General features: G+C 41.1%; 1 protein-coding gene across 5 annotated transcripts in view; it reads left to right on the forward strand.

The window, feature by feature from the left end:
* SMOC1 (SPARC related modular calcium binding 1) overlaps positions 1-17,184 on the forward strand; it is a 127,208-nt gene that overhangs the window by 41,089 nt on the left and 68,935 nt on the right. For all 5 annotated transcript variants that reach the window (XM_066997741.1, XM_066997744.1, XM_066997743.1 and 2 more), the window contains exons 3-5: positions 5,485-5,597; positions 14,629-14,728; positions 17,005-17,052. In XM_066997741.1, coding sequence (XP_066853842.1) covers positions 5,485-5,597; positions 14,629-14,728; positions 17,005-17,052 — 261 coding nt within the window. The remainder of the gene's footprint in view (positions 1-5,484; positions 5,598-14,628; positions 14,729-17,004; positions 17,053-17,184) is intronic.

Consider the following 17,184-nt stretch of genomic DNA (forward strand, 5'->3'; position numbering starts at 1 on the left):
ATCCTGTATCCAAGAACTTACCCTTGTGAAATGAGCGCTTTTAACTTCCACTTCACTCTCCAAGGAGGAAAAGAAATAATCTAGTAACCAAAATAAGGAAAAGAGGAAGTATATTGTGGATAGCAAAGCATGGCCCTGCACCCCAGATTACTTTAGGTTTCCAATTTCATGCGCTGATAGCTTGAACTGTGCTGTGCTAAGGCAAGCAGAATGGTTTCCATAGTGAGAACAGAACCTTTTTGATTCAGTTCAGCTTTCTGCTCTCTCTCAAGAAGCTAAGGACCTTTAAAGATGAAATCTTGCCAGCCCTTTGGGAACTATAACTCTTATTCAGCTCTTGCTCCTTGCTAGCTTCCTCACGTGCTTTTCAATGAAAATTCTCTGGTGCTAAATTATCCCAAACTCTCCTAACCCTTACGCACACACATCACAAAGGGTTACAGATGAGGACTAGCTTTAAATGATCAAGCTACGGCACCTGTGAGAAATAGAGCCTCGCTGAGATTCCAGAGAATAGTTCCAGGCATAGCCATGTGTAAAATACACAGCCAAGCACTTGTACCTGGATCTTTTGTCAGCTGGCATCTTAAGATCTTACATTAAATAACAGAATTCTGCCTCAGAACTTTGCAGAGATGTAGGACAAATACTTGTTAAATGAGTCTTGGCAAGCTGTCAGTATTGTACAATGTTTTAGGTCATATTGGATATCTGTGCCTTAAAAAACACTTAAGTTCTGCGTTAACTGGTTAGTTTCTAGGAACTTGCTTGGCCTATTTAATTAAAAAAAAAAAAAAGGAGAAAAAGGAAGTGGAGTGTGTCCTAAAGGGAAAACTCTTAGATTTACAGTGATTGGTTTTAAAAGTGGTGGTACAAAGCTTGTTCTGCACTTACAAGTCCCTGTGCAGAACGAACCTGTCTGTAGGTTACTGGTGGGAGTTGGAATGGGAGTCTGCAGCCCATATTCCCGGGATACCTGCATGAACACAACTTTTGGCCAATGTGCTGGAAAGGAAGGTCTCATTCTGACTAGAGATGTGTTCTTTGAAGGTAACTTTCTTCCTGTACCTACTGTTCACATGGTAAGGGAAATGAGGTGCTGAACCCACTCTTTGTTTTAGTTCACTTGCCAGATTCACGTATTTTGTCTTTGAACCTTCTTATTCTTCCTAGTCAAGGGAGAAAAAAGTGAGACCTTCCTTGGCGGCAGATTGTCAAAATCTGAAAATGAGTCTTTCAATCTCTTTGCAAATTTTGGCGTGTTTTTAGATATGCTCCAAATAAGTTAAGGAACTCGGAAGCAGCAGTGGTGTCTGGGTGTCAAAGAAGCAGCGAAGTACGTCAGTGTGGAAGGAAAGAGGCTAGATATTCCAGGTGTAGGACTGGAGTGAAGTGGAAAACAACTGGGAGGGTGGAGAATGATCGACACCATGTGGGAGAGGTGGGCACATTTTTGTAGTTGGCTCAGCTTCCATTTTTTGTCTCTTATGCAAAGACACAGATCATTGGCTGGTGTAAATGGATATGAATCTGCTGATTTCAGTGTAGCTGGTCTGCTTCATGCCTGATGGGGTCTGGCCTGTGTGTGAGACGGTTACCTAATGTAACTGCAAATAGTTCAAAAGCTGTGTTTAGATCAGTTTTTGCCATTGAGCTTTTGATAAAAACAAAGTAGAATTAAAACTAAATAGAACGATCTTTGTGGCTTGCTGCTAGTGGTCTGTAGGTGCCTGGAGATGTTCTGTTTTGTATTATTAGGATAGCTTAGGTCTTTATACCAGGATGCTGTGTGGTGTCAGAACTGCCTCTACCTGTTGAAGAGAGGATGCTTGAATTCTTGGGGCCTATTCATGAGCGCACTGTGTATATTATGAGGGACATGGTGGTCTCGTTTGAATAAACTATTCATGGATAAGATCAACCGTGGTAACTAGCCAACTTTATTGCAAAATCCAAAGCTATGTGCACCTGTATTCTGCAGATTAGGCCCCAGATGTCAGAAACATCACGTGTAGTTCAGTTCATGGTTGCCAGCTACCAGCTTGAGAATGAATTTTCTTTAAAAGGCAGCTTTCTGAGCTGCAGTGAATCTGTCCTAAGTTTAAAATATTTGAAGTAAAAATTATTAGACAGCCCTGCATTTAAAAATGGCATCCTCATATGTTTTTTCACCTTATTTAGGGGAAGAAGGTCTTCTTTAGTCTGTCTGGACAGTGAAACTGGGCTGTATTAATGGCATTCTGTTTTTAGAAGCTTGGTTTTTGATTCTTTTGAGAACATTTTTAAGAAAACAGAAAAAGTGCTGAAACACTCAGTTAATCAGAATGCAGAACAGGGTATGTGAACCTCCATCGTGTAGCATCAGGCTTTAGTAAAATTTGTAATGCATCTTACATTTGGGGTGAGCCATATGACAGCTACTCTTTAATGCTTGGCACTTACGTAATATTTTATATTTTCTAATTAACAAAGCAAAAATAGCAAGGTGAAGTCATCCCACTGAAATCACATGTTGATGTAAACATTATAAAAATACCAGCCTGTGGAGTGAGGAAGAGAAGGATTGACAGTCCTTTTAAAAACAAACTGGTAGATGTTGATATTAAAGGCACTGTTTTTACTGGAACCGAACTGTGAAACGACAGACGAAAAAGATAGCAGTATGCACGCACCTCTCCAGCCAGTGCAGTGCAGATGGTGGTTTCGAGTTGAGGCTGTAAAAGGACTGGCATGACCTTTGGAAATCAATGAGGGAGGATTGGAGAAGTAATTAGTGCTGAGCGTTCACGAACAGGAGAGAAATTGTCCATCTTCTATGCATGTCAGCAGCAATTTCTGAAAGTGACCCCACTTGAGTGAAGGATTGAGATGTGAAAGAGGATGTCGTCGCAATGTTGAGCTCTTAAATTTTCTGTCGTATCAGTGATATTCTACACAATGTGGTCTACTAGGTGACAGCAGGTAATCTGATCCATGAAGGCCAGTTAAATTTGCCAGGAAGGGCACCCTCACCTTAGTATAGATAGCATGTTTGTATCATCTCATAGTAAGGGCTTGATTTTGTATGCATTAGACAAACTGGACAAAAATCTGAGTTAGATTGCCTTCTGCCTAGACTCCCAACATCTTTGTGCTACAGGGATACTACAAAGCGTTTGCTCCTGCCGGTGTGGTGAAGCGTCCAGTTTCGGTTACGTAGGTACTGCTGCACAGGAGCGGTGGGTGCACCAGCACGGACGTAGGTGCTGTGTGCTTTACGCTTCTGCATCACATTCAGGAGGGAACCTAGGTATGCTTGTCTGCAGTCCTGTATTCTCACACGGAGAGACTAGGAAACAGACTTTAATTGTGGATGTGTGCTTTGATTGTCATGTGACGTATTTGCAGCTCTTGTTTATTCACGTCCTCTTCTTCTGTGCTCAGATCTGCATAATCTGGGCAGAATTTTTTTTTGCTACTTAGTCGTCTCCTCTGAAGCAGAACTTGAAGGTGTTTTTAAAATCAGTTGGCTGTGTAGTAAAACAGAAGGTGTAGCCATACCATCTGGTTTTATAATAACATCTTGTGTCATGCCAAGCAAGATTAGACTCCTAGGCTTGAACGGGAGATGTGCAGGTGATAGATAGGTGTTCCAGTTACCAGCATTGCCTGTGCTTCCTTTTCAGCTGAAGGAACCAGCATGTTCTTCTAGCAGAACCATCTTCTGGTTGAGTTGTGCAAGCAAGGTCTGATAATCTGCTTGCTTTTTAAAGAAAAAAGAATCCTACAAATTTAATCCTAATTTTAAATTAAATCCTAAATTTAATTGAAGAAAGTCTTTTTACTCTGTAATAATCTCAGTCTTTGTATGAGTTTAGGTCCACCTGAGATCAAATCCCCATGTGCTAAGGGCATTGTGCAAACACCCTTCAAACAAGTTGCAAGCTAAATGTGAGTTACGTAAGATCAGCAGGGACACGAGGTCATAGGGAGGGGAGGTAATGGGCTGGTCATTGCTCAGTGGGTCAGTGGCAGAACTGATGCAGGCACTCTTGCTTTATAACCCAGTGCTTAAGCTATAGGTACCTGTGCTGAATGCTATTGCTGCACATAATGACATTTTTTCCCTAACAGCAGGGGATTGATTTCCATAATTTCAGAAGACTTGTGAAATACTTCTTGGGGACTGTGTTAGTGTGATACATTTAACGTGAAATTGTATAGACAATGTTATCAAACCTGAAACTTAGTCTCTTGTATCATCAATTGTGTAAAGCTGTCATCTTGAATGCTATTGTCTGTTTTTATCAAAACTATTCATAGCGTTGTGATTTGTTTCTACATCTAGATGTGCTTAGACAGAAATTGCTTCTATAGCTATCAAGTGCAAAGTCAGTTGATCTGGGAACCCAGCCTGGCTTTTGAATTCAGTGTTACTATTAAGGATCCTGTTGCTGAAGTTCAAGTGATTTGTGAAGCCCAGTTTGGGCTCTTCAGGGATCCAGCAGAATTTTTTTTCTTAACCAGTTCAACCTTGATTATTCTCTGTGATGCTGCTGAAAGATCTGATGATCACATTTTACAGTTTTTGCACTGAAAATATTTCAGTTGTTGGATTCATGTGAAAAGGAAGGGGATGCTAGTCCCTGTGTCAGTCCTGTGGAAGCAGATATTTGCTGTTTTTCATTCTAGACTGAATATTGGACATGTTTTTAAATGCAAACGGCAAGTCAATCTGTGTCTCTGCAGGGCAGAAGTCTTTTCTTTGACCCATCAGTGTTAGGCTTATATGAGTCAATGCCCTGTAACAGTGAGCAGGACCTGGAAGGGGTTACAGTCATGCTACATGCAGCCCTCATCTGGAATAAGTGCATAACTGAGCTCTTAACCCCTTCAAGCTCTGCTTGTAGAGCAATGTTTCTTCTTTGTGGCAAAGGAACTGATATGAGGAAGTATAATACGCTCCTAGCTCTAAGTGCTGGGACTGGAGGTGGAAGGTGGGTTTCAGTAAGGCATGGGCAATGGCATGTCTTTAGTTGGGTGACTGGTTGTTTTTGGCATCTAACTGGGAGAGTTGCTCAGAAAAGCTTTGCTGGAGCCGTCCTGCTTCCACATTGCTTGCTTCTGGGCCTAAATTACTTGGCTTATGCTTTAGCCATCCAGTTTCAGGCTGTTAATACTAGCACAAACACAGCTTCCTCCAGGAAGAGCTTTCAATGTGTGAATATTGTGCTGTAGCTTGGAAGAAGCTTCCAGAGCTCTTGGATGATCATAAATAGTATTGCCTAAGGAAATTAGGCAGTTCTTTGTTAACTGGGTCAAAGTTGTCTAGCTTGTCATGGATAACTCCACAGCTGCCTTTTAAATGTACAGGTAAAGGTTGTTGATGCCCTGTAGTATTATTATTACTATTTTTTTTTCTCAGCTGCATGGTGCATCTGGTATCTTTTGAAGATGCCAAATAGTTATTTGCAATCTGAATGGGGTTTGTTTCTCTCTTTGTAGATGCTGGCCAAAGCAAGTGTCGATTAGAGAGAGCTCAAGCACTGGAACAGGCAAAGAAGCCCCAGGAAGCGGTCTTCATTCCAGAATGCAATGAGGATGGATCATTCACGCAGGTAAAACTCCTACTGGCTTCCTTTGGCCAGGCTTCCAGAGGCTGCAATGAAGTCACCGATAAGGCATGAGCCAAGCGAGGATGGCAGTGTGGGTACACAGTCCAACTCGGTTACTGAGGTGAAGGTGTTGAAAACCGAGGACTCGGTTAACCAACTAGAAACTTCGATTCAGTCACCATATGTACTGTAACGCACATACATATGTAATGGCATCCACCTCCAGTGTAGCAAAAACAAATTTTCTGTGTTGGAAGTTGAAGGAGAGGTCAAATTTTCTCCAAAGATGAGCTGAAAAGGGCATCGAGGCTCTCACAGAACAAGGTGGGCCATGGTTCCTCTGTTTTTACCTCTGCTTCATTTATCCCAGAAGAAAAAAGAAAAAAAAAAAGTATCCTAATGAGCATCTTCCCTGTGCCTGGCACTTGTTAATGACAGACTCTTGTTTCCTGTACTTGGCTTGGTTGTGGTTTGGGGGTCTGGAAGAGAGGGGATGAGAGTTGTTCGGGGGTTTGATTCTTCAGTATTTATTTCCTGGAACTAAATGAAGTGCTGGGTTAATAGACCGTTTCATGATGTTGCTTCTCTTGAGAGCAGTTGTGCCAGGCAGGTGTAGCAAAGAAAGCTTATGGTTGGCCTTTAGTATTGGTACAAAATCACTAGTCAGTCCTGGCCACTGAGCATCCTTTACAAGTAGTTGAACTGGGCTTCCGAAGAAGTTGAAGTTGTGACAAAAGGAAAGCACTCATGAAGGAGATTTTGAGAGGAAGAGTAGTCTGCTAATCATAGAATGGTTTGGGTTGGAGAGTCCTTAAAGATCATCTAGTCTAACCCTCGTGCCATGGTGATGTGACATTGCCAAGGCAGGGTAGAAATGAACAGCGATGCTCGTCTCTGTTACCACCAGTGTATTGAGTGGTGTTCCAGTGCTGACTGAACTAGATGGTAAAAATGGTTCACATGCTGTTCCCTGGCAGGTAGGAGAGGGATGATGTCTCCTTAGTTTGGCACAGATCTCAGAAGCCCAAATTCTGCATCCCTGGTGACGTTTGCTTTGTGAAATTGGGTAGATCATGTAACGCTTGTGCTTTAGCTTCCCTATATCTAGCACTGTTCTAGATACCTTGTGCCCCAGAGAATTCTGAGAATTCATTAGTTATTGTTGTTTGCAAATTCTTTTGAAGGTTATAAAAAAAAAATCCTAAATAGAATCAATATTGGCTTCAAAAAGATGAGTCAAAAAGCTTTGGGGCTGGTTCAAACACTTTGCAATGCCTCAGGGAAAAGAAGAGGAAAGATTTTTTTATGATAACGCACCAAAAATCTGTGTTCCCCCTCAGCCTTACCCTCCCATTATCTGATACGTGGGAGTGTTTTTGTTTTTTCACGGTGAAGTGGGAAAAGTTTAATCCATCTTGCCAGCTTTGCATACTTCTCCTTTGGAGCAGCATCATATGTGTGCAGTGTGGACCATCCTGGGGAGGTGGGGTAAGAGATGTAGCTGCAGTTTTTTGCAATCTAACTGCGGTCTCAACTGTTGAAATTTGATTTTGTGCAGAGCTGCTCAGGTTATGTTGGCACTGGAACGGAATATGTATAAAACCTAGCACAGTGGCCAGCTAATTGTTCCATGTTGAACTTCACAGCTCAAGAAGAAAGGGGGAAGGAAAGCTGAGTTTTCATTTTCTGTCAGCTCTCCATCAGCCTCTTGGAGAGTAAAGTGGGGGTGCAGCTCAATTTTTTTTTTTTTTTAAAGTCTAATAAGCTGGAATAAGAGTGCAGTTGATAAAGCTTTATTTCAGACAGGTTTATCTGGTAGTTTGGTACTGGTGTCTGGGTTGTGGAGCAGTTGCTGGGCCTCTTTTCTGCACATTCCCAGGGCAGTGTGGGTTGCCAGTGTTCTCAGTGGAGAAGCAGCGTGAAACTGCTCACAAAAATTATGTATTCTGAGCTGGCGGCCAAGCGATATTTTGCATTCTTCCTCCGTTTAGTTCTATCTCTGAACACTAAAATGCTTTTGTTTTACCTGGCATGTGGAAGGAAGCCTCTGATCCCTTTGTAACTGGCATTAACTGAAATTCACATCATTCCTTGGATCATAATGCCCTGCGTTCCACATACCTCAGGAACCAGCTTCATCAGTTGTATTGCAGCACTTAAGGTCGTTGCCCCTGCTGAAGATGTGAATGAAAAACAATGGCCAAGGAAGCTAACTGGTTTTAATCTGCACTTGAGACAAATATTTCTTTTAGCTTCTGGTTCAAATTAATTTAATTTGATTTTAAAAGCATGAATAAATTGTAGAATTTTGGTAAACAGTGTAAACAGTTTTTGCTTCCAGCAGCTCGCAAATAGATCTGGTTTGGTGGAGGTGGTTTGGATACTGCCTCTCTTTTGCACAGAGTTGGCACCCCCAGGTTCTGCTCTGCAGAGGAACTGTGTAGGCCAGTTCATAAAGTGCCCAAGGCCTTGCAGAAGTCAGATTTGTGCAGTTATTAGTTTATTCTGCTTCAATACCCAGTGAGTAGTTCCATCTGAACTCCAAAATCTCAGTTGGAAAGCCTAGAACACGGCAGCATCTCACAATGATGATTCTAGGAGGAATATCCACTATGGTCTTCAACTTTGGATCCCTGTCCCAGCAAGAATCTACTCAGGTGCACATATTTCAGAGTTGGCTAGGGAAATTTTTTCAACAACTTCATCCCTGCCATGTAACATTTTTACCTAAAATATTTTTTAATAAGAAAAACTCGGAGAGAAAAGGAAGATGTGCGCATGTACATCGAATATTAGGTATCTTGTTACTGTGCTCAGATCTTGAGCTGAACCTCTTCTTTGTAGATGCATACATAGTAGGTGTTCAGGCCCACATCACCATCAGACTTGAAAATATCCTGGGGTTTGTTTAATTTGTTTAATTAAAAATATTCAAAAATAGTTTGGAAACAATTTTTGGTAGAGGTAACAGTGTTCAAAGAACCTGCTTGACTTGATCAGATTGAACCTGTTAAAGATATCCTGGGTGTCTTAAGTCCTATAAACTGTCTCTTTTGATAGTTTGCAAAATCTAAACTGAGAAAAAGTGTTGCCACCAATTCTACTGCTTGGATGTACAATTTTCCTAGGCAGGGCTACTTATAAAGGGTTTTGTGTGTGCTGCATGAAAGGGAACAGGAACCTGTCTGTTCCTTGGTTTTCATAACTGTTTTATGCACCGTGTCTGCAGCTTCCCTTATTTTGGGAGTTTGTGTATTGCAAAGATCTTATCAAACTCCATTTGAGCACTGCTTATACATCTAAATGTCGCATGGAAGAGGTGGTGGCATTGCAGGCACGATGGGGTGACTGTAATGGGGGCAGACCTGGTGGATTGCTCTGGAAAATGGAGTTAGGGGTATTTTGTTATATTTCAGTCTCTGTGAGAGGACTATTACTTCCTATAACAAAAGCTCTCTGCGGTTAGCCAATAATAATATAAGCACGCAGATAAAATTTGAGTTATTCACAACATAAGAATGTTTGATATGAGTAATTTGATTAATTTTACAAAACCGAGCTCGCATACTGTTGTGCAGAATTGGACGAGACTAAAACCGGTTTCTGTTCCCGAGACTGGCTCTCTCCTTTTTTTGTTGTTATGCTGTATTTTGCATAAATGCCATTCCCTTTCCATGCTGCACTTAACCTGCTGTGATCTGTTCTTCATAAACAACAGGCTCTATTGGGTAATCCGTGCACTTTCTTTTGCTGCCTAGTGCCATTGGGCTTGTTGCCATGGGCTGAGAGAGACTTGCATTCTTCATAGTTTTTCCCCAAGCAATTTTTTTAGAGAAGGTTGCTGAGGTTTTAAACAGAATCAGTTTCAGACAAATGAATATGAACATGAATAATCTTATCCCTGCTTTGGGGATGTAAGCTTCTATGGCTTTTTTGTGGTGTCTTGCTATTTTGCCACCTTCTTCTACTGTTTAGCTTTGGTTTCTTTTCCTTGCAAGTCTGCATGCACGTGGCTGAGAGCAATAGCATACTTGGAGAGTTTCTTTGAGTTCAGGGCTCTCAAAATTGCAGCCGCTGGTGCAGTTACGATGCAGCACTAAGACTGCTGTGAGCACATCAGGCAAACCTGTCGTCTTATGACGGGGTCAGTAACTGTCTTTGTTGGACCAGTTTTCTGTCATCAGACAACTTCCAGAGCACTCCAACATCTAATCATATGTCTGGAAAGAAAGAAGCTTTCTTCATAAAGAATCTGGGCTACGATTAATAGATACCTCTGCTTATTTTTTAATATTAAGAGAGAACCTTTCTATAAAAGGCTTTAGTTGGAGAGGTCTCTGAGTGCTGCTCTGCAGACTTGCCTGCTACTCTTCCAGCTCTTGTTTTGTATTGCATTTGTATATTGACCTAAGAATAACCCATGGATGAGTAAGGAGGTGGCAACTTTGGAGATTATGTATATCTTCAAGGAAGAACTGGTCAAGAGAGTAAAGATTCTTAAAACAGGAGTGGACATCCTTATAGAAAGCAACAGTATAAGATCATGCATCCTTAGTGTTAGGGGTCACTTTTTGCTTCTGAAAGAGTCTGTGTAATTTTAGCTGGGGATCCCTCTCCCGAGCTATGTAATATCTGTTCAGTGTGTGTCTGTTGGGAATGCCCTTGAATGTGGCTGAGATGCTTTTGCCACAAATCACTTATTTCCCGATTACATATTAATAATGAAATTCCCATGGAGCAAGTGCTTCCTGAGCAGTGCATAGGCATGAGGAAGGCAGCTGCTGCATAAAACCATGTTGGGAATATGGGAATATGTCTGCACAACATCATTTGGGAAGAATTAAATTTGAGCAGTGAACAGAAAAAAGTGGCAAGAATGATTTAAGGAGTTGCAATTCCAAAGAAGCTCAAGCTTAAGTTGTAGGCTGATTGTTCCCTACAATTGTCAGTAAAGGCAAGGCAGACTTCTGGCAATAGTCAGCCAATGTTAGCCTGGCAGAAAAGATGACACAGTCCAGGGGCTAGGCAGTACAGCAAGATATCTAAACCAGGGCAGAGGTGCCACCGCTTACTGTAAGGGTATAATAACCATGTTGGAAACAACCCCTTTGTTCTCCTTTTTCAAATGGTTGTGAAGAGGTAGTGCAGCTTGCTTGTTGAGTTTTTGAATTGTTTGGGAATCTGATTTTGGCGTTGCTGGTGAGATGCTGAAGAAACCCAAACAGCAGCAGCTTTTTCCCTTGGGAATGAAGAGGCAGAGGAGTCTGCCAGTGACGATGGTTTTAATGCTTTCATACCGTAATGAATACGAGGGCAGGAGTTTATTCATGCTGCCAGTGGCTAGTGGGGTAGCTGCTGTTTGATTTCACACGTGGTAATAGCACGGGGGAATAAGGAGCTGCTGCCACACTCTTAATTTGGGCAATGGCAGCAGAGCATAGTTGGGCTTGTCCCTCATACTTTTCATCCTTCAGTTGAGGCACAGCTGAGACGGCGTATTTCTCACCCCAGAAATACAGAAAGAGGATCCTCCTGCATAATCAGGGATGCAGGTGCTTGCAGGGCTTTAAACTGCAGTTTGATTTTTGTTTGAAAGTGTTGCTGTTAATAAGGAATCAGAAAGACCTCGAATGATCTGTAGGTTTTGTTTCTGATTCCATGTTATGTAACTTAAAATGTTCAGCTGTTGGACAGGTGTACGTCAATTTGGGATGTCAAGCTAAGCTTGTAATGAGCCTTTCCTGCAGTAATGAGCGTTTTGTTACCCAGAGCTTGGTTAGCACTCAAGTTTATTTTGTATATAGAATTAATAAAGTCTTTTTCTTTTGTGTCAAAGCTTAGTCAGCTTTAGAAGACTAATGAGAGGGAAAAAAAATGAAACTCTTCTTAACAAATGCATTTTGATAAACCCAAGTAAGAAACTCAGTAGCTGAAGGTAAGATTTGTGCAGTAAACAGGTGCCACTATTACTCTTCTGACTATTGAAAAATATTGCGCTGTGGGAGTGGGATTAGATTGAGGTTGAGTTTCAGGCAGAAGATCAAATGGGAGTTAGAAACAAAAACTCAAGCCTAAAGTCATGTGAAAAACTTAAACAAAAACAATAACAAAAAATTGGATTTCCAATATTCCTTACTACAGGAGCTCTGGAATATGTTCACAATTTAGTGTCGATTTTGTTTACACACAGTGCTTGGATATGGTCCTAGATCAGCTATTACCTTTACATTTTTCTAAACTGTAGCAGTACTGTGTAACTGATAAAAAGTATACCCATTTCTTTTTTTCCTCCGGCCTTTAAACTACAAATTCTTATTAGTCTAAAGACCAATATTGTTACGACACCTAAATATAGAAAGACCTGGTCAGGTACCATGGTGAAAGGTAGCATCTATCAAACATGAAGACATGCAGGAAAGTCAACTGCAGTGATTTTTGGGAGGTTTCTGAAGTGTGTGTTCTTCATGGGTAGTTGTCCATTCTTTAGGAATGAAAGGATAAGGGCTGAGGTTTCATGACTCGTATTATCCGTAGTAGGGAAGCCCTTTGGTGCTGCAGTAGCACATGTGGTTGGTGTGCAAGTGCTGTCAATCTGAGATTGTTGTCGTTTCGTTGTTGTTTTTTTTTTTGTTTTGTTTTCATGACGGGGTGGGAAAGGTGCCATGAGATACCAGTCCAGAGAAGATCAGACTTGCTTAGTTTAATTATTCAAGAAATTACTTTGCCTTTATTAATGTATTGTGTTTAAATGGCATAAGTGAGTGGCATATAATTGGTAGCTCTCCACTGGGATGAGTTGCATACTATGCTTTTAGTTATCCTCAATTTCCAATACATTTTTTTGGACTCCTCTGCCATCAACTTTGCTATTTTCTGAAGGTTTGGCTAAATAACTTTCAAGTCACTAACACCTGATTTTTTTTATTTTTTTTTAATGCTGGGTACACGGGGAGCTCCTGAAGTAGATGATGCACTCACTTTTTTATATACTACTGCAGCTACTGCAAAAAGAGAAATACTTAAAAGATATATTTTTGTTGGAAAATATTTGAGTCCAAATAGTAGTATTCTGAAAGAATAGTAGTATTCTGAAAGAGTGGTCCAAAATACAGACAAATGCTTTTTTTCTGTAATGTGACATGGAATGGTCTTGCCCTACAAATCTGGGACACTATCCTGGAATTTGACTTAATCTCTGGGCAAGATTTTTACAGTTAATGCTCAGGTGTAAAGACAGCTTCTTGTGCTGTTGGGAATACAGTAGCGTGTGCAATAAGCAAAGATAAGCACTAAACACCTAAAAAAAAAAAAAAAAAAAACAAGTTTTTCTATCACGTCTTGAATGTGCCATTGATTAGACTGAGCAATAAGAAATATTTTGCAACTTGATTATTGCTAATTATATTCACAGCACTTTTGAGTAATTTGCAATCAATTTTGTGATATATTAAGAGAATAAAAAAAAGTGTGCAGATAGCAGTGACAGTGACTAATAATGTGGGTACATGAGATTGTTGTTGATTTTGGCTGCTAACCGTGCGTTTGTTTGAGGCAAAATGATTGCTTTGCGCTTTAGTAAAATCCAAGATAAACACGTGGTACTGTGTTATAATTGCTCTTAGATCATGTTTTATGTGATACTTAAAGCCTTTTAAAAAGACCATCATTAAGTCTCTGAGCAAACTGCTACCTTGGGGAGTCAGAGCCAGCTGTCAGCAAGGGGGAATAACTACTCTAGTTGTGAAGGGTCCCAAAGGGAGGGAATGGTACAAACACCCCGGTGCTCACCAGTTCTCTGGGGGGAGGACTAGAATGGGAAATCAGCTTCAGAGGACTTCCTTGGAAAAATAGAAATAAAAAAGCAGATTTCATGTCATGGTTTTTTATCAGAAGTGTATGATGGAGCCATCTCAAGCCTGTAATAGTGTAGACATTTCTATACCATTTCCAGGTGCTGGTGTTACTGAGGTACAGACTTGCCCACAACTGAAAGTGCATTTGCTGAGAAGGATTTTGGAAACAGACAGTTTTTACACCAATCCCTCTATGATGATTATTTATTTTTGTCTCAAGGGAAGTCAGAAGACACCCAGAATTCATCCAAGTGCTGATCATTCTGTGAAAGCTGAGGCAAAAGCTGCAATTAGATTTGTTAAGCTGGATGAAACTGTACTGCCACTGGACTAATACCTGCAGAGACATCACTAAGACCAGTCTGCTAGATCAGGATTTATTGCTTCTCACTTTAGAGGTCCACCTCCAAACTAGTCATTCTGGTGTCCTTCCATAGCGATGGAAAGAGCCGGGCAATTCTAGACATTAAGTTCAGATGCAGAGCTTTAAAGATGAGCAAATTGAATCTTATGCTGTGCACCTTTTGGCTCATTACAGACTTCATCAAATGCTCCTAAGTCCTTGTCAATATGCAAAGAGCAAGCATCTTGCTCCTACTGCTGGAGTTGACATAGTAACAGGAGAGAGCTCAAATCTATCTGGAGAAGGTTTGTTAACATAGCGAGTCAAGTGTTGTGTTTTTCTAGCTGTGTTTACTTAACAAAATGCTCTTGCAACGCCCACAGACCACTGTTCTCCAGCAGTGGCTGTGGAAATGGGCTGAGGTGGCCTTGCCACATTGCAGCTGGGATGCAGTGGGACTCTGAGGAGAAATTATTTAATGGTGAATAGTAAACAGGATTTAGCAGAGGGTGGAATGAGCTGAGACATGACTGCTGCGTACCCAAACTGAAGTGTTCTCAGCTGAGTATCTGTAACTTCCTTTGCCTCCTGAATTGCAGCTAAAGGAGTTGGAGTAGGAGAAATAATCTTTCTTTGGGGAGGGAGGTGGAAGGAGAAAGTCTTTGTCAAAAAACATGTCCACCAAAATCAAATATACTCTTCTGTGTGATCTCCTTGCTCTGAAGCATTTCTTCAGGATGCTTCTGGGTTGGGACTTCCATTAAGGTGCTGGACTATAACAGTAGTGGTGGGTGACAGAGTGAGAAATGAAATGCCTGCTCTTTGTTTTATCAAACAGGTGCAGTGCCATACCTACACGGGATACTGCTGGTGTGTGACACCTGATGGCAAGCCTATTAGCGGTTCTTCTGTACAGAACAAAACTCCTGTATGTTCAGGTACTGTGGGAGTGGCTTCAACAAATACCCGTTTGGTAACCGAAGGGGCATGGGGAGGACATGTCCATTTCAGAGTGCTTAATCTTTTCAGGTGACTTGGCCAGTTCACCCAACTTAAAACTGCAGTTGCTGCTTGTATCTCCCTGTTTGTTTGCTGGCTTTTGGAACCTGCAAGGAAGCGTGGGCTGTGGCATTTTCACCTGGCAGCTAGGGTGCAAGGCTCACTGAGGACAGAACACTAAAGTAACAGAGTAGAATCACGGCTTTTGGTAGCCAAGGCAAAAGCCACAGTACTGCTGTGTACACCAAACCCAAGAATCCCCATAACAGATGGGATCTCTCTTTTCCATGAGATGTATTTTAAAGAAATGGTTCTCAGGCTGAATTGAGTTGGGTCATAGTCTTGTTGCCTTCAGAGGCTGTCAGAGCAGCATTTAAGCTTCCCAAATCATCACCTTCTGTACTTAAAGTAAACTGAAGTGTTTCTTCCTGCAGTCAAATACAGCATCCCATGGCTCAGATGGGATGGGGCTGGGGGAAGGTTCTAGATTTTCATATGGCCTTAGCTTTATGAGCTGCAGTGAGCAGAGCTGCTGTGGCAGCAGCAGTACACCAGGCACAGGAAGGGATGGGAAGCTGTTCTGTGCTGTTTGAGAGAATTCAAGGGCAACACTAGAATCATGTCCACCTGCCCCCCGAAAAGAAAAGATGGTGAGAATAGGATTGTCCAATGTGTTAAGTAATGCCATGTAGGGACTGCTGCCTCTGGCATCATGCTTTGCAATCTGCACCCTAAAGGTATTTGATGCACTGCTGCTCTCACACCTTGCCATGTTTGCCTGTTAGATTGGGAGCATGGCAACAGTCAAACTCTTTTTTTTTTTTTTTTTTAAAATCCTTCTCACTTTGTTCACATCTTCTTTGCTTTAGGGTGTGTTGTGGGTAATAAGTAAATGTAGTGACTTGCATGAGAATTCAAGTTAAGTTGGGGAGCTGCCTGGGGACTAGTGAGTCAAATACTGTAGCTAGAGGGGATGCTTAGTGTTTTACAGGTACACAGAAAGAAAATAAGGTTAATATCCTATTTTTGTTTAAGGTAAAATGCTACAGTAATTTGGCTTAAGGCTTAGAGCATGACTTTCTTCCATCGTTGGCTAAATATGTTTTTGGTAGGGCATTTTTAGAGGATGTTTTGCTGATTTGTTCACTTAATCATGAGCTGTTTATAAAATTGTTTTACCAAGAACCTAGAGTTATTGCGTTTTGTGGGACATGCAGATGTTAGCCTATGACAACTAATATTGTGTATGTGCTTCCTACTTGTAACTCAGCAGTAGACTTGTGATGAACAGATCTGCAAGTGAAAGTACCTAGGCAATAAAGCTTAGGTCTTGTCTTGACTGGACTCTTGGGCCTGTCAGAGCTGCCTCCTTGGAACTGACTTTAGATCCATGTTTCCTGCATGATCAGTAATCACTGGAACTGTTTAATAATGGTGCACAGCAGAAGCATTTCCCTGGGAATAAAGCTATTCCACAAAAAAAAAAAAAAAAAGAAAAGAAAAAAAAGCTTGTCATAGATTTTTACATTTTGGTAACAGATTTGTTAAGAAAGCCTTTATTATCAGCTCAAGTTTTAGTGGAAAATTCATGATGCAGCACTAAAGCAAACTGCAGAAACAAGTGCAGAATCATATATATAATATGAAGCTTGAAGTGTAAATTAGAAAAAAACAGGATGTGTCCTATTTGAGTACATGCTGGATCTTATCCAATGTCCCTTCTCAAACAGCTGGGGATGTTCAGGGCTTGGTTGAAATCCATTTTCTGGAAATTGTCCCACTTAATCCCTTCCTTTAGAATACTGCCCCTTGCATTCCCTGTACACTCTCACCACCTGTTTTTGATTTGTTCTTCCTGACGTTTGCAAACCAAAGAAGTGACTCTTATTGATCTTTCCCTCTTGCCCTTGGATTTATTCCAGGTTTCTTACTAGTGCACTGCTGTGTTGAGCTTTTTCAAATCACTGGATCCAGCTACTAAAGATTTCTTGTTTACCCACATCCTGATTTAACATCCTTAATGCATAAAACTTTCTTATGCTCTCCTAGTTGGTTGAAGCCACAGGAACTCTGAATCCTAAACCAAGCTGTTGGCAAGTAAATAGACACTTTGTGGGCTTAGATATTGACTGTTTTCATGTAATATTACACGTTTTGTGTGATTGTTCAACATCTAAAAAGTTGTCTTTTTTCTTTCCTTTTTTTTCCCCTTTAGGTTCTGTAACTGATAAACCATCAGGCCAGGGTAACTCAGGAAGGAAAGGTGAGTGAAGTCCTGTGCTTCAGCAAGTTGTTTTGTAATAGCAGTTGCCCAGCCAAGTCTGTGAGATAACTTAGAACCTGGGTTTCTAAACAGGTCTGTGTGTGAGAGGCTTACATGCCTTTAGACCTCCCC

This window comes from Anser cygnoides, chromosome 5 (assembly GCF_040182565.1).
Source record: "Anser cygnoides isolate HZ-2024a breed goose chromosome 5, Taihu_goose_T2T_genome, whole genome shotgun sequence".
Taxonomy (NCBI): domain Eukaryota; kingdom Metazoa; phylum Chordata; class Aves; order Anseriformes; family Anatidae; genus Anser; species Anser cygnoides.